Source organism: Sinohyriopsis cumingii, chromosome 1, assembly GCF_028554795.1.
Source record: "Sinohyriopsis cumingii isolate HCF-2022 chromosome 1, ASM2855479v2, whole genome shotgun sequence".
Classification (NCBI taxonomy): Eukaryota; Metazoa; Mollusca; class Bivalvia; order Unionida; family Unionidae; genus Sinohyriopsis; species Sinohyriopsis cumingii.
This window is the reverse complement of record NC_142961.1, coordinates 163,659,693-163,678,922: the sequence shown is the minus strand read 5'-3', so window position 1 is coordinate 163,678,922 and position 19,230 is coordinate 163,659,693. Positions and strand designations below refer to the sequence as shown.

The following is a 19,230-nucleotide window of genomic DNA, read 5'->3' as shown; positions in this document are numbered from 1 at the left end:
CTTGACTACATCATGTGAAGCATAAACTTGATTGTACATCATGTGAAGCATAAACTTGACTGTACATCATGTGAAACATAAACCTTTTATATCTCGATAGGTGTACAACTAACATTCAGAACTGGGACAATGGACAATCAACAAAATGAATCCAAAATGCTGTCAAAATAAAAGCGGCTGCCATTTTTCTTTTAAATTATTTGCTAAAAAATGCTGCCAATACAGTGCAGTGCTGGTCAGTTAACAGTGAGGAAATGGCAGGGAGATGAATTTGGACAAAAAGTTGTGATCTCGTGCACTGGCCTATATGTTAATTCCTTTGGTTATGACATTCTCATAGAATCTGTATACAGGTATATATGGTAGTTTCTATGACATTCTCATAGAATCTGTATACAGGTATATATGGTAATTTCTATGACATTCTCATAGAATCTGTACACTGGTATATATGGTAATTCCTATGACATTCTCAAATAATCTGTACACTGGTATATATGGTAATTCCTATGACATTCTCAAATAATCTGTACACTGGTATATATGGTAATTCCTTAGTTATGACATTCTCATAGAATCTGTAAAATGTGCTATCTTCTAGCCTGGGTCATAAAAGTGTCAGAGTTTATCAAATATCAAGTGTGTATTAATAATAACAAGTTACTGGAGTTACACCACTGTTACTTGCTTGCCATCGAATACTAAAACTGTTTACTGCCAAGTACACTGAATCACACCATCATCAACCACTGATAAAAGTTATTACCTGTAAAATTTCAAAATGGCCACTATGTAAATACCACATTTTATGTACATAAACTCTCCTCAATTCATTTGGCAACTTTCATATTTCTAATAGTCTCAATGGAGCCCCCAAGAATTAAGATGGATATTTTTTAATTGTTTGCAAGTCTGAGAATGGACATCCTGCTGTGTGCTAATGCAGCTCTTCCACTGCCCCACTATCAGAAAAATTTGATATTTAAAAAAAATGGCAGAGATAAATTAAGATTAAATATTACTTTGAAAAATTCACAAAACAGACTTTTAGTAGATCATTTAGCCAATTTAACCCTGATAATATTAAGGTAAGAGTCCGACATTATTGCTTGTGGCAACAACACTAAGGCACTAAAACAGCTGATGATGTAAGTCCAGTGCAAGAGATAATGTTTCTGGGTAGGTCAAATTGCTCAATTATTGCTCACTGAATTTTTTGGAAACATACACGTGTTGATGGAAACATACATATGTTGTTGGAAACATACATGTGTTGATGGAAACAAGAGGCCCATACAGGCCTGAGATGGCTCACCAGATGGCAAATGCATTTGGCCAATAAATCTTGGTCTGCAGGAAGCTTTCTGTTGGTTATGGTCTGTAGAACAGTTTTTGAGAGGGATGTATTTTGAGCATGTGATCAGATTCAAGGCACATGGACATCATTTTGAATAAAATGCAACACCCTTTATATTAGTATGCTTTCTGACCAACTAGTCTGAATTCTGCTGATCAGTATCATTTGTAAAAGTCTGAAAGCACTTTAAGGCAGGATGATTTCTGACAAATTCTGCTGAATAGTTTTAGTGAAGTCATGTCAATTATTTTTTTCATTTTTGTGATGGTGGCCATATGGATCAAATTTACAATTTAAAAGCCCCTTCAATCAAGTACCCTTTCTGCCTAATTTGGTCTAATTATGTTATGATGTTTTTGAAGACAGCTGCTTTAAGGCTCTCTGTTCTTAGTAATGTGGTAAGTGCCATGGCAATAGGCATTATTTGTCCTTCATGCCTGAATTTGGAGCCTGAAGCGTGAATGCTCTGTGCAAATAGGTCATGTGAAATTTGAGAAGTGGTTGTAAACAACTGTAAATAGACAATAGATAACGCATGATGAATGATAAATTACAAAGCATATAAAGGACCACACCATAACTCATTTGGCCAGGACTTGAAAACTGCAGAGTCTTCAGTTATGTAATTTTTATTTATATTTGACAATCTGGGAGAATTTTTATGTTATTGAGGCTTTTCACAACTGTTTGTGGATAAGATACTGAAAAAATTAAATTATCAATGTTGATTTGGGGGCGAAAGTTAAAAGCTCAATATGATTTGGGGGTGAAGGTTAAAAGATCAATGCGATTTGAATCTTTTCCATGAATCTGCTATATGAACTGTATGCAAGTTTGACAAAACTATTAAAAAATATTAACTATAATACATAATCTTAAATAAGATGAATGTTCTCTGTATTAAGAAAATAACGGACAAAACAAATATCTTGCAAACTAATGGTCCTGGAAAAATGAGACTGTCATAATTAACAGAAAATATAATATAACTGAAAATATTTATGACTATATTCATGTAAAACATCATTTTGAAAAACAGATAATATGCCCATATTTGGCACCACTAACGGTCTTATACAATTCCAATGTGTACAAAAAAAAACCATTCTTTTGTAATGGGCAATAATACAAAACTGAAACAGAAGATGATCCTATTTGAAAACCCAATAGAAGTGTTGAAATGTAACTATGGTAATGTTTTCTTCATTTTTTTCTTGTCTGTTACATGTAGAGCTTTGTGAAGTGTGCAAGATGTGACAGATCAATGTGAACAAATAGCATTCGTTGTATTTGCACGACTGCTCCGTTGACAGGCAATTGCAGAGGTTAGATTACTTTTGTCTTAACGCATCAGAGAAGAATGTGTTTTTCCCTGATTGAGTTCTCTCCATCGCCAAAAGCTCTAGTGACGATGATTTCACTTAATGCAATCTTGATAGAGCAACATGAAGGCTATACAGCTAGCCATTAAATAAGATACAGAAGGTATAGCCTTTATTAATCAATGTCAATACAGAAGGTATAGCCTTTATTAATCAATGTCAATATAGAAAGTATAGCCTTTATTAATCAATGTCAAAACGTTTCCTACTCATTCCTAATATCCTGCACTGATGAGCAAATTTCCACTAAACAAGTGAACAAGTACCTTAATAGGCATAGAGCCCTTAATTTGATGAACAATCAAGGATTGTATCAACAATCTGCTTCTATGGTAATTAATTAGTGTTGTAAAGAAGATAAACCTTTGTGGTTATATAACAGGCTCCAAGCTGATTATCTGAAACCAAATCAAAATTTCAAGGACACAAAACAGAGGGATCTTGAATTCAATCTTTGCTCATTCATCATTTCCTATTATTGTTGCTGTCAGTTTTGTTATGCCTGCCTTCTTGATGTGTCAATGGCTGAGTGATGAGAGAAAGACCCTGAAGCCAGACTCCTCAATACAAACTTAAATGTGCTAATATGAAAACACATTTCTGGCAAGTCAGATGTAAACTCCATGATATGCTAAATAAAATATCTTATCATCAATTGATGAATGTGGATTGAGGGCTCATTAAAATGTTTGATTCTAATTGTGATTAGTACATTAAGTCAACAGAACTGCATTCTGAGAATTGGAGTTCTTATGTGATACCCCAACCCCAACCTCCAAAACCAGCATTACTCTAACAGCATTGGAACCTGTGCCATTCTTTCCAAAAACCTGTATGCCATTTCAGCACACTCTACAGTTGTCTTATTTTTGCTAATCTTGTGCAAAATGTAGCACAGAACTTCTGGAAATGGAGAATCCTGTTGCACAGCTTCACATAGTGTGTGTGTAGATTTGTTGATTGAAAAAAAAATTCTCCATCAGAATAGCTTAATTTTGAGTAACCTTTAAAATCCTTTTTATTTGATGTATCTGTTGTATAGTGCTAAGGCATTTGAAGTCAATTTCCTTGTTCAAGTATTACCACAGTAGCTGACCTGGGCTAATCCAATTGTCAATGTTGAACCCAGGCCCATTCAGTCACCAATCCAACACATTTCCCACCAAGCCACTGCAACTCCTGCCTTCAACAACCACCTCTGACCTATTCTACACCTCTAATGACATGCAGGAGAGTGAACTAGGCCTATTATACATCCCTATGCCAGCATGGGGTGGGTGATAACTGTAGTATCAGGCCTATTATACATCCCTGTGTCAGCAAGGGGTGGGTGATAACTGTAGTATCAGGCCTATTATACATCCCTATGCCAGCAAGGGGTGGGTGATAACTGTAGTATCAGACCTATTATACATCCCTGTGTCAGCAAGGGGTGGGTGATAACTGTAGTATTAGGCCTATTATACATCCCTGTGTCAGCAAGGGGTGGGTGATAGCTGTAGTATCAGGCCTATTATACATCTCTATGCCAGTAAGGGGTGGGTGATACTGTATATCAAGCCTATTTGTTAGCATAGCTTTTGTGTGGGCTCTGATGACATTGTTTCTATAAAAAATTTAAACTGTCACAAAAGATGTTCAGACATACTTTTATATTTAAGGAGGCATGATAATAATTAGTTTTTGTAAATATTTCAATATACATTTAGTAATGACACAGTACAATGTATCCTGTAGACACTGAAATTAAGTGTAAAACTTGGTACAGTGTATAATGCAGTCTTTGAAATGCACTAAGACATGGTACAGTGTATAATGCAGTCACTGAAATGCACTAAGACATGGTACAATGTATCATGCAAATGCGGAAATGAATTGTAAGACACATTATAATGTATCATGCAGACACTTAAAAGAATGTATCCTGCAGCCACTGAAATGCATTGTAAGACATGATACAAAGTACACTGCGGCCACTGTAGTGAATAGTAAGACACAGTACACAGTACAATGTATCATGCAGGCACTGAAATGAATGTGTCCTGCAACCACAAATCTTGAATAGTAAAAAAGTGAAGCAAGTTCATAAACTTTTTTTGTAATTTTTTAAGTTGTTAAAATTCTATTGTAATTTTTAAGTCCAGTATAATTTGTGCTATCTAATATGCAGTTTCCTTATTAAAAGCTACAATTAACAAGAAGGTACCTTAATACTTGTAAGCCACTGGAAATTAAACTATCTTTTACTAATTAACAGATGAGAGAGAGAGAGAGAGAGAGAGAGAGAGAGAGAGAGAGAGAGTGGCAGTGTGCATGTTTAAAAATAAATCAGAACTCCATATTGGAACAAAGTTGATTATACAATGTTTTTTAGATTAAATGTTAATGTTTTATTTTGCCATACTTAAAGCCAAAGCCTAATTGCAAAGAAAAAGGAAGATGGGATACATCTTTTACATTTATATCTTAAAACAGCATTCATTATAAGGTTATAGTCTTGAACTTACAAAGATGAAAGTACTTGTTTCTCAAATGCAGAAGACATTGTGTCCCTGAATGATCAAAATTTAAAAGCATCAAAGAAATAAACTAGATGGTACTTAGTGCATTAGTTGTCGTAAAATAATGTGATTATCTTGTTTACTTTGAGATCATCTTATTTACTTTGATACACCCCCCCCCCATTCTTGTGTCGTCTGCACTCCACTGTTATCTATGGTGACTTGTATTATTGTTATTGTTTAATGAAGAAAGCCATACAATCTTAATCTGCCTGTACTAGGAATTTTTATTCATGATCATGCTCTCATTTAACTTTACTATTCACCAATTATCATAATAATTTCACTGTTTTCTAAACTATTTTGGTTTACTGACTAAGTACTAAACAATGTATTTCTGTAAGTTTTTAATCCCAAAAATGAGTCGCTTTTGTCAATAATTCATCCTTGTTAGTCACTTTTCATTGCAATCTTGTCAGTCAATTTGCACTGCAACCTTGTCAATCATCTTGCACTGCAACTTGGCAGACTACTACAACCCTTGAGTGTTTTAGTTGCCAAAAATGTTGTTTTAAAATGGAAACAAGAATTCAACATTTAAGTTAATATGGTTGCCCATGGTTAGTACAAATGCAAGGGATTATTATTTAGAATGTGGCTTGTCCATTGGACTAATGAAGACAAACAAATAAAATAAAAATAAAAAATATAAAAAAATAAACATAAGAAAGAAATAGATTAAATTGAGTCTGTCTAGATATAGCAATAAATTGTAAAGTAAAATGGAATTAATAATGAACTTCCAGCTCACATTGCAGAATATAACACACTAATGTTCCTTAGTCATCAATATGCTTGGCTTTTGCATGCAAATGGAATGGTGAAGTATCAAGGACTGGATTACATATCAAGTATTACAAATGGCTACCCTCACAGGAACCTGGCTTTCTCTCATCAAATGGGGTCCTAGGCTTAAAAGTTATACTGAAAATGCCCCAACCTGTTGGCACTTTTCAAGGTAATTTTTAATTACAGGTCTTAAAATGCCCCAACCCCTTGGCATTTTTTAAGGTAATTTTTAATTACAGGCCTTAAAATGCCCCAACCCCTTGGCATTTTTCAAGGTAATTTTTAATTACAGACCTTAAAATGCCCCAACATGTTGGCACTTTTCAAGGTAATTTTTAATTATAGGCCTTAAAATGCCCCAACCTGTTGGCACTTTTCAAGGTAATTTTTAATTACAGGCCTTAAAATGCCCCAACATGTTGGCACTTTTCAAGGTAATTTTTAATTATAGGCCTTACAATGCCCCAACCTGTTGGAACTTTTCAAGGTAAGTTTTAATTACAGGCTTTAAAATGCCCCAACCCCTTGGCATTTTTTAAGGTAATTTTTAATTACAGGTCTTAAAATGTCCCAACATGTTGGCACTTTTCAAGGTAATTTTAATTACAGGCCTTAAAATGCCCCAACCCGTTGGCACTTTTCAAGGTAATTTTTAATTACAGGTCTTAAAATGCCCAAACCCTATGGCACTTTTCAAGGTAATTTTTAATTACAGACCTTAAAATGCCCCAACCCCTTGGCATTTTTCAAGGTAATTTTTTTAATTATAGGCCTTAGGTGGAACTTTAGATTTTTCCCTAATGAAGAAGCATACCCAGAGGGAAACAAGATTTGGAAGACATAGGATACAAAATGCAGGAAACCCACAATCTGCACCAAAGGTGCAATATTGCATATATTAATTTTCAAGCTAAGCTTAGATGACAATATGATGTAAACCTTAGCCTGACCAGTAAGTAGTACAGTATATAATCATCCATTTTACAAGTAGTTTTAACTTTAAGAACTTATAATGTGTACTAAAAATATCATCAAGCATGGTTTAATATGTTGAAGTTATCAAGATTTTGATTTGTAAATGATACACAGTTGGCTATGTGACTTACATTTGGTCTAAAGGTCTGACAAGCTGCCATTTTGCCTGCAGATCATGTGAATCCTCACAGTTTAGCAGATGTTAGTATTGGTTGGTAGTCCAAGGTAGATTTTAACCGACAATGCAATATGTTAATTGACTCCTTGGTATAATGCAGATCACTCTGTCTACTCATTTGATCATGATTTCCTACAAAACCAACTTTTCTGTAGTCTTTGAAAAATTTCCAAGTGAATGAATGTGGACTCGTTAGTAAATTGTACAAATTGTATGAAAATGGATAGAAAAATAATTAAGTTAGGAGAAGTTGAAATGGTACATTGTATATATTATAAAGTAAACCAAATCCTTGAGTCCTAGACAATTAGGTAAACTCATCTGGCCACTTAGTAATGTCCTACACAATTAGGTAATCTCTTGCCTGGCCATTTAGTAATGTCCTACACAATTAGGTAAACTCATCTGGCCACTTAGTAATGTCCTACACAATTAGGAAAACTCATCTGGCCACTTAGTAAATGTCCTACACAATTAGGTAAACTCTTGCCTGGCCACTAGTGATGTCCTACACAATTAGGTAAACTCTTGCCTGGCCACTAGTGATGTCCTACACAATTAAGTAAACTCTTGCCTGGCCACCAGTGATGTCCTACACAATTAGGTAAACTCCTGCCTGGCCACTAGTGATGTCCTACACAATTAGGTAAACTCTTGCCTGGCCACTTAGTAATGTCCTACACAATTAGGTAAACTCATCTGGCCACCTAGTGATGTCCTACACAATTAGGTAAACTCTTGCCTGGCCACTTAGTAATGTCCTACACAATTAGGTAAACTCATCTGGCCACCTAGTGATGTCCTACACAATTAGGTAAACTCTTGCCTGGCCACTTAGTAATGTCCTACATAATTAGGTAAACTCATCTGGCCACTAGTGATGTCCTACACAATTAGGTAAACTCTTGCCTGGCCACTTAGTAATGTCCTACACAATTAGGCAAACTCTTGCCTGGCCACTAGTGATGTCCTACACAATTAGGTAAACTCTTGCCTGGCCACTAGCAATGTCCTACACAATTAGGTAAACTCATCTGGCCACCTAGTGATGTCCTACACAATTAGGTAAACTCTTGCCTGGCCACTAGTGATGTCCTACACAATTAGGTAAACTCTTGCCTGGTCACTAGTGATGTCCTACACAAGTAGGTAAACTCATCTGGCCACTAGTGATGTCCTACACAATTAGGTAAACTCTTGCCTGGTCACTAGTGATGTCCTACACAAGTAGGTAAACTCATCTGGCCACTAGTGATGTCCTACACAATTAGGTAAACTCTTGCCTGGCCACTAGTGATGTCCTACACAATTAGGTAAACTCTTGCCTGGCCACTTAGTAATGTCCTACACAATTAGGTAAACTCTTGCCTGGCCACTTAGTAATGTCCTACACAATTAGGAAAACTCTTGCCTGGCCACTAGTGATGTCCTACACAATTAGGTAAACTCTTGCCTGGCCACTTAGTAATGTCCTACACAATTAGGTAAACTCATCTGGCCACTAGTGATGTCCTACACAATTAGGTAAACTCATCTGGCCACTTAGTAATGTCCTACACAATTAGGTAAACTCGTCTGGCCACTAGTGATGTCCTACACAATTAGGTAAACTCTTGCCTGGCCACTAGTGATGTCCTACACAATTAGGTAAACTCTTGCCTGGCCACTTAGTAATGTCCTACACAATTAGGTAAACTCTTGCCTGGCCACTTAGTAATGTCCTACACAATTAGGAAAACTCTTGCCTGGCCACTAGTGATGTCCTACACAATTAGGTAAACTCTTGCCTGGCCACTTAGTAATGTCCTACACAATTAGGTAAACTCATCTGGCCACTAGTGATGTCCTACACAATTAGGTAAACTCATCTGGCCACTTAGTAATGTCCTACACAATTAGGTAAACTCGTCTGGCCACTAGTGATGTCCTACACAATTAGGTAATCTCTTATCTTGCTACCTGACCATGTAATGATTCAAATCTAACTGAAATCTGGACTGATTACCTGACTATTTGAATCTCATTTATGCATGGTAGATGGACATCTGTAACTCGAAGCTTAGGGGTTGATTCAGCTGTTTAGTGCCTAAATATTATCAAATTGTGTATTTATTTTCTAAATTTATGCTTGAATTATTGCCAGTGATAAAATGTGAATATGAGATATGCACAGCATAAGGTACATAGTTCACACTTGTATAATAATTGGCCTGTATGGACTAGATGCAAAAGTTGCTTTCAAGCTCACAACAGCTCAAGTTTATACTAAGAAAAAAAAGGATCCCTTTCTGTCATTATCATAAGCTTTTGGGGAATTTCATATTGTTTAAGATTAAGAATGATTTCATTCCTTTTGACTGACAACTGTTATCCCTTGGCATATACAGGAAAAAGGGCATGAACTACTGAAGCAAAAATCACAATATGTGGCAAGAATTTGCTCAACTGCCTATACAAATGCCTGTACAAGAATGCAAGTATCACAGATTAACGGAAGAATTCTAACAGGTTTATACTGGCACAGTGTTATAATGTGCCGAATGGTTAACACCCTTTTGTAAATCCGACCTATTTGCCCCCCCACCCCATACAGCCAGATTCAACCTAACTGACCTAATCCAAACAGACCTTTCTAATGTATTCTTGGAGCAATGTTCGTTAATGACAATGAAAATTCTTGTTTTCAGACCGAGTGATATATCTAATGCAGATGAAAGGATTTAAAAGGATAGTCTTATGTTCCTGGAATGAAACTGATGAGTTCTGCAAACTATGATATAAAAAAGGTGTCATGATGGCATTCCATTGTAACATCTCATACAATCCATAAGCAACATCAAAAAGCAGACAACTGTTACATGTTCAAAGGTTTCTCTTGATCAGTGTCCAACTAAACAAAGAGTTTGTTTCAAGGATCTCCAGTTTCTGGTCCTTCACTCAAGTTATGAAATAGTGTCTAATTAAACAGGCATCTAATGCCCTTGAAAAGTAACCCAAGGATCCCATGTTTATATCCCATTGAGACCTGTGTCAAACTTCCAAGAATTCTGACACGATTCAGCATACTTCCTCTAATTTCTGAAACCGTTTCTCCATTTTATATCTGTGAATTCAAAACTAACTTGTAAAAAATGGTACAAATGGTCTGCAATCACAAAGGTTTTGAAACTGCCAAACCAAATAGCCCAATACATGAAAGATGCCATCATCACTAAAAGATCAGGACATTGGGTTGGCTCAGTTTAAAATTACATACCACAGACAAGTCCTGAATTTCTGCTTCTGACTAATCAATGAACTGGTTCTCAAAATATTCAGCAATACATTTTAAATAACATTTCACCTTCACCCACAACATATTTTTGTTTGCTGGATTTACATTTTGTATGAACAATATAATTGGGAGATCACATGTACATTTTGCATCAACGATATAATTGGCAGATCACATGTACATTTTGCATCAACAATATAATTGGCAGATCACATGTACATTTTGCATCAACAATATAATTGGCAGATCACATGTACATTTTGCATCAACAATATAATTGGCAGATCACATGTACATTTTGCATCAACAATATAATTGGCAGATCACATGTACATTTTGCATCAACAATATAATTGGCAGATCACATGTACATTTTGCATCAACAATATAATTGACAGATCACATGTACATTTTGCATCAACAATATAATTGGAAGATCACATGTACATTTTGCATCAACAATATAATTGGAAGATCACATGTACATTATGCAACAACAATATAATTGGAAGATCACATGTACATTTTGCATCAACAATATAATTGGAAGATCACATGTACATTATGCAACAACAAAATAATTGGCAGATTAAGGCATCTGAGGTATTCCTGTAAAGTTAGTCAGATTGCTGGACCAGCGTTAATATGAGAACCCAGATCTGGACTGAATTCAGCCCTGCCAACATCAAGATTTAACTTCAACAATGAAACTTTTGCATTTTTTACTATTTTTCTTTAAGCCAGTAATTTAGGTCATTTCAGTATTAGCCTTATGGTACGATCTGGAATATATCACCCATAAAATTCTGAAAAGCTCGGACCCAGCTCTTCAACTGCATAATGCACTGAACCAGCAAACTGTACACACAGCCTAGACCCAGATCTTCCACTGTACAATTCACAAGGGCAGCAAACTGTACACACAGCCAAGACCCAGATCTTCCACTGTACAATTCACAAGGGCAGCAAACTGTACATACAGCCTAGACCCAGATCTTCCACTGTACAATTCACAAGGGCAGCAAACTGTACACACAGCCTAGACCCAGATCTTCCACTGTGCAATGCTTAAAGACAGCAGGGTCTACACACAGTTTAGATCCAGCTCTTCCACTGTACAATTCACAAGGGCAGCAAACTGTACACAAAGCCTCTACCCAGATCTTCCACTGTACAATTCATAAGGACAGCAAACTGTACACAAAGCCTCTACCCAGCTCTTCCAATGGCCAATGCATAAGGACAGCAGGGTCTATACTAGGGGTGAAACAATACACTTCTGCTTCATATTGATACAACTGATAACGGCTTATGATACGATATGATATGATACACATATCAACTTGATGGTCTCGTCATCTTTAGGTGTGTGTGTGTGTGTGATTTGGATTTTTAATGCAGCTTTAAAAAAAATTCAGTCATATCGCTACAATGTCTGCAGTGAGAAAGTTTATAGTGATGTCTAGCACTGGGGCATCATGCCGCAGACATGTAGCTTGATGTCCCACCCAGTCACATTATCCTGACACCAGGCCGACCAGTCCTAACACTAATCTCTTAATGCTGAGCACCAAGCACATCATTTTTTAAGATCTGCATTTATGCAGTGTATAGACATTTTGCATAGATAAATATGTTTATGCAGTGTGTACACATTTTGCACAGATATGTTTATGCAGTGCATAGTCACTTTGCACAGATAAATACATTAATGCAGTGTGTACACATTTTGCATAGATAAATGTTTATGCAGTGTGTATACTTTGTGCATAGATAAATGTTTATATAGTGTGTACACATTTTGCATAAATATGTTTATGCAGTGTATACACATTTTGCATAGATAAATGTTTATGCAGTGTGTACATTTTGCATAGATAAATGTTTATGCAGTGTGCATAATTTGTGCACTGATAAAAATGTTTATGCAATGTGTACACATTTGCATAGATAAATATGTTTATGCAGTCTGTATACATTTTGCATAAATATGTTTATGCAGTGTGTATACATTTTGCATAGATAAATATGTTCATGCAGTGTGTATACATTTTGCATAGATAAATATGTTTATGCAGTGTGTATACATTTTGCATAGATAAATATGTTTATGCAGTGTGTATACATTTTGCATAGATAAATATGGCAACATGCAGATGATAGAGGACTTACCTTTCCTGTTGCTGGAAGCTGGTTTCTGGAGATTGTTCGGATCAGGCAGGGAGGACATGGTGGTTGGGAGAGGAGTAGAACCTCCGCATATCGAGTGGGAAAGGGTGGAGGTTCAGGTTCAGACTGATGCTGGCGCTTTTTCTTCCTCGCCATTTTCTGAGCAGCTCTGCAAACAAAGATAAAATTAAGTATTGATGAGATTTATATGTATGAAAAAGTCAGATAACAGTCCAAATATGTTACTAGTATAAATCAAGTTGAAATATGTTATCCATATAAATCAAGTCCAAATATATTACCCATATACATCAAGACCAAATACATTATCCATATACATCAACAGTCCAAATATGTTACCAGTATACATCAAGTCCAAATATGTTACCACTATATATCAAGTCCAGATTTGTTATCAGTATACATCAAGTCCAAATATGTTATAAATATAAATCAAGTTAAAATATGTTACCCATATACATCAAGACCAATGTTACCAGTAGAGATCAAGTCCATATATGTTACCAGCATCTATCAACAGTCCAAATATGTTACCACATTATATCAAGTCCAGATTTGTTATCAGTATAGATCAAGTCCAAATATGTTACCAGTATATATCAAGTCCAAATATGTTCCCAGTATACATCAAGTCCAAATATGTTACCAGAATACATTAGGTCCAGATATGTTTACATCAAATACAAACATGTTACCCATATACATCAAGTTCAAAATATTACCGATGGACATCAACAACTAAACAAACTCTTTGGGTACATGTTCTGTAAAACAGACAACAAACTCTTTGGGTACATGTTCTGTAAAACAGACAACAAACTCTTTGGGTACATGTTCTGTAAAACAGGCAACAAACTCTTTGGGTACATGTTCTGTAAAACAGGCAAAAAACTCTGGGTACATGTTCTGTACGTCAGACAAAAACTCTTTGCAAACATGTTCTGTAAAACAGGCAACAAACTCTTTGGGTACATGTTCTGTAAGTCAGACAACAAACTCTTTGGGTACATGTTCAGTAAATCAGACAACAAACTCTTTGGGTACATGTTCTGTAAGTCAGACAACAAACTCTTTGGGTACATGTTCTGTACATCAGACAACAAACTCTTTGGGTACATGTTCTGTACATCAGACAACAGACTCTTTGGGTACATGTTCTGTAAGTCAGACAACAAACTCTTTGGGTACATGTTCTGTAAAACAGACAACAAAACCAGCATGCATAATACCTGGAAAGATGACAAAAATCTGTTGTTCCATAAACTGAAGTCAAGAAGATACTGGCTGGTGTTGGTAAGCTATGAGACAAAACAATTTGTTTGCACTAAAGCATGAAAAGTAATCAACACTGATCATCTTGCAAATGCATATGTCAATTTAAATAAAATGTCAAGAAGGTGTAGTAAAAAGTGGGGGATATTTGAATGTAATCATTACGATCACTTGATAATTTTAGTTTATTTAGCCTATAAAATAGAGTCTATAAAACAGGTCTCTTGTTTTACTCTGGTGAATGAACAATTATTTTAAAAATTTCTAACCACTAATTTGTCTTTTTATTAAGGCATGTTTGACAAGATGTTAATGACTTGATTAATCAGATTTGACAAATCTTAATATTTCAAGTGAAAAGTAAAAAATGTGAGGTTCTGCCCCCAGAATCCCAAGCCAATGTATCAAGCAGGGACTAAAATAACAAAGTTTGACAAGACAAACTTTTCCCTTTACTAATATTACATCCACACCAGTGTAAGTATAACAAGATGCTGATACAAGATTCTGTACTTGTCATTCAGTCACAAGCTTCATCTGGGGATGTCAGATTTCATTGCAAAGCTAATCTGTTTCAGCTGCATGGTACACTGGATACTGTTGAGTAACAAGACAGCCACTGACTTTCTGACTGGATAGTCTTTCTACTTGCCCAGCAAGAGCAGTGGTTGATAAAACTTAGCTACATCAAAAAAAGGTATCTCATAGTACATGTGATAATTTCTTATACAATTAGGATGCATGTAAAGATTTTGCTGATACTGCCAAATTTTTTTAAACATACATTAGCTCACACTTAATACATCATCTGCGTATCAAGTCTTAAAGTTCTCCCAGTTTTAACAAGTGTAACAAAATCTTAAAGTGCTTCCAGAAATTGCAAATTGTAACAAAATGTTAAAGTTCTTCCAGCAATTACCAGGTGTAACAAAGTTTTAAAGTTCTTCCAGCAATTACCAGGTGCAAAAAAATCTTTATGTACATAAACTTCAACAGGAAATTATATCACTACAAAGGAAATTCTCATTTTAAAATAATTTCATAAATCTAATACCACTAATTTATATTTTATAATACATATAAAATCTTACCTCCATCAACCAGATACAATGTTTTCAAAGATGGAAAGAATTTTTATTGCAGTTTATTTCATGCAGTTTTTCTTTAATGAACATTTTCAACCATTCAATGTTCAATTAATTAAAACAGCCAAAAAGTTCACCAACAGTTGGTGTTTTGGTGGAGTGAAACAACCAACAGTCAGTGTTATGGTGGAGTGAAACCACCATCAGTCGGTGTTTTGGTGGAGTAAACCACCAACAGTCAGTGTTTTGGTGGAGTGAAACCACCAACAGTCGGTGTTTTGGTGGAGTAAACCACCAACAGTCTGTGTTCTGGTGGAGTGAAACCACCAACAGTTGGTGTTTTAGTGGAGTGAAACCACCAACAGTCAGTGTTTTGGTGGAGTGAAACCAAACTTACAAAAACAACCTGCCATTCTGAGATTCTCCATTCACTTATCAATTTTGTCACACGGCATCATAACCTCTTCCAGGAGACCATCTGTCTTGACATACTATATTCAGTGGGGGGGGGGGGGAGGCAGGGAAGGGCACAGAGGAACCATCTCTCAAGACAGGTTTGATGTATTTATTACCTGATGTTACCTTAGACCTACGAGTAAAGCTGAAAGGATGCTCTGAGTTGAAAAGCACATGGAGCAATCGTTTATTATAGTCCTTTCTAACCATAAGTTACTACTGTATATTGTAGAATTTTGTATGCAAAACAGCTTGGGGGAATTAATATGAAGAATTCTTTTTACAATGCTGAATCCTCTAAGATCTGTGATAGTGTTTTGAAATTATAAAAAGAAATTACACTGTACTACAGTATAATGTATACAAAGGAAAAGCATGAATCACTGAAAATTAGATGTATGTGTGTATGCGTGTTGAGAAAGGAGATGGGGGGGAGACAAACAAGAAAATACCAGCCATATATGTATACTAATAATTTTAGTTTATGCAAATTATATTTTGTAACATCATGACATTTGTGATATCCTTACAATTAATTTTTTTCTTCATATAATCTTATTTTAAAAAGACTATAATGTTAAAAACTAAGCTTCATGGTGTCTTTTTTAATGTCACACATTTAACGGACCAATTAAAAAACTACAACAGTTTCATTTTGGTCATGGGGTCCATAGCACTATCACATTACACACTTATATTGTACGAGTACTGTCTGTTATTAGGGGTGGGGGATAAGTTGCATTGGCATGTGGCAGATGACTTGCTTGCCATTTACCTTTACCAACACAACAAGTCCATTGCTGCTATTAAACAGCGCACAGAAATCTTGAATGGATGAGTTGGATTGACATGTGTTATTACAATTAGAATTAGTTACTGATCTCTTTATGTTACTTTCAGGACAAGTTTACAAATATTATATTTTTTCTAATTTACTCAACTTGATTTTGTAATTTTATTTATTACCTGTAAATATATTGGGTGAGTTGGATTATGGCCAAATGTGAAAAGTATGGTGACAGCATAACGTTATAACATGCATTTTTTAGGACATATACCCACTGATGAAGTTATATACAAAAAATACTGTTCAGTTACCTCCAATGTTAAACTTACAGATGAAAATTAAACATCTAATAAATATATGCATGTGTGTATATATTACTGGAACTCTGGATGCAAATGTAAAACTAATTTTTGGAAACTCTAGAGAGGAAGATCTATTCCTTATCAAAACCACTTCCTAAACCCAGTATCAACTTCAGTACATATAAAAACACCCTCAAAGGGACCAACACTCAACTGGGTTAAAAGAATTTCAAGAAATTCAAGGTAGGACTATTTCTTATTTGTAAATGTTGAGTGTTGAAACCATTTCTGATATTCTTCATGACAACAATATTTTCAAATTGACTTATGGTATACACACCAGACCTCAAATTGGCACCGTTTTCAATTAGGGCAAAGTAGATATCATTAGAAGTCTTCTGGTGAAAACCCATTTCATAAAGAATCATCATTCAGGGAAGTAATGACAACAAAAGTTATATGATAGCTGTGATGGCAATAATTTCTGAAGTACACCTGGCACCGTTTTCATTTATGACTTGGCGAAAACTCCATCTCCATTATCATCCATTCGTGGGGAGGGGTGACAAGAATTTTAGGACAGTCATCATGGCAGCCATATTGGATGTATAACTAGCATCATTTTCTAATAGGACCAACTAGGTACCAAAAAGTCTTTTGGTGAACACCCCTTGTTGATACAGCTATTCATCTGGCGAGGAAGAGAGATAACAATATTTTTGACTTTCCATTCAGGAATTGTAGCATTAATAATATTTTCAGGATGGCTGTCATGGTGGCCATATTGGGTTTTATATCTGCATCATTTTAATTAAATACCAACTGGACATTGTAAGAAGTCTTCCAGTGAAAAAAAACCCAAATCAATATGACACTCTGTTTAAGTAGATTTTCCATAATAATATTTTTATGAAATTGCCAGGGTGGTCATATTGGACATAAGATCAGCACCGTTTTCATTTAGAACCAACTAAACATATCAAGTCTTTTAGTGAAAAACCCTAGGTTGATGTGTTTATCCAGTCTGAATGATTAGTGATAAGATTTTCAAGATGTCTGCTGTGGTGGCCATACTGGACAAGAGATCAGCACCATTTTTTTGTGTACTCCAACTAGACATCATCAGAAGTCTTTAACTGAAAACTCCATGCTGCTATAATGATAAGATTTTAAAGAGGACTGCCACGGTGGCCATATTGGATGTTCGAGCATCACTGTTTTCATTTAGGACCAACAAGAAGGCCACGGAATAAATTTACATAGAGTATCAAGACAATCTTCGAAAAAGTTTAGGTGGAATATTGATAATAAACTTGAGCTAATGACAGGTTACGAATGACAACAGACCATCCTATAATCTCTTCTGGTCTATGACCAGCAGAGCTAAAAACAGTATCGACGTCAGTATAAAATAAGTCAGTCAAATTCTAACATTGTAGCTTTACAAAAAATATCAACATTTTTTATAATATAGATAAATAAAAAGTTATGCTTAACCTTCTCTGACCTTGTCCTATGGTGTCCATTTAATATTGAAAATATCGACCTAAACTGTCCTCATTCCTTCAAATTCCACTCCCTTCCACTTCTACTTCTATCCCCCTTGAATGCTCTCTACTATGGGGAATAACTCAGGTACCAGCTATAGATGTACTAAGATTACATACAGCCTCTATCATCAACAGTCTAAATGACTTGTACATCAAGCCTGGGGAAGAGCATGCTAAAGGATTTCCCTTGCCCCATGAGTGGCCTATGCAGGCAGAAATCTTTCATTGAGGCCATTATATTTAGCTCCTCAATTTTATTGCCCTGCCAGCTGTTAAAAAGCAGTAGGTAAACCCAGTAGCAGTATTACAGGCCTGCAAATGCTCCAACACTTCAACATAAAGGCTCATTGGATTCCATGTGATAGCACAGACATGGGAATATGGTATACACAACTCTACAAAATACACAACACTGTCCATCTGGGATAACAAATGCAGCAAATAATGCTACTATAAACAAATATCACCACTCCATAATTATGTATTAATCTTCTGTAACAAAGGAGCCGGATCAGAAACATTTAAATCAACAAACAGGAAGCTTGGCATCTAGCCTGGGTTTAAAAAAAAAACAAAAAAAAAACAGTACTATCGTCTATATTCATTATAAGTCAAGTCCAACTGCAAACAAGTCAGACCAAGATCTACAGTCAAATAACGTACCAGCAGATCATGGTCTATGTTGCTTGTTCCACTGATTAGTCCCAACAAAACTGCACAGACCCAGATCTGCCAGCAAATTACGTGATGGCAGATTTTAGTCTGTGCATTTTGCAACTGAACTCCACTGATATGCAAGCTTCAATGGGTACTTTTGGCCTCAAGGTGTACTAAGCATCAATCATGGCCCATTAATTTTGAATTAATTAATTTTGAATTATTTCAAGTCTGAAGCTTGAACTCTATCCCAAAACAGTCATATCAGTGGTAATACAAAGTTCGTGTGCATGTTTGATCATGACATTTAACAAAAACAGGGTCAACAAAAGTAAAGAAACACTAGATATTTCTGCAATTTTCAATCCATTTTAAGTAATCTTACAGAATGACATAACTGTGTAACTTTAAACTC

General features: G+C 35.6%; 1 protein-coding gene across 1 annotated transcript in view; it reads right to left on the bottom strand.

Moving 5' to 3' along the window:
* The window catches only part of LOC149808290 (uncharacterized), a 145,644-nt gene extending 127,427 nt beyond the window's left edge, over positions 1 to 18,217 (bottom strand). The window contains exons 1-2 of the mRNA XM_089975662.1: positions 18,106 to 18,217; positions 12,689 to 12,854 (exon numbers count right to left, since the gene is read on the bottom strand). Of these exons, the coding sequence (XP_089831788.1) occupies positions 12,689 to 12,854; positions 18,106 to 18,134 (195 nt within the window). The 5' untranslated portion in view covers positions 18,135 to 18,217. The remainder of the gene's footprint in view (positions 1 to 12,688; positions 12,855 to 18,105) is intronic.
* Between the last annotated feature and the right edge of the window lie 1,013 nt (positions 18,218 to 19,230).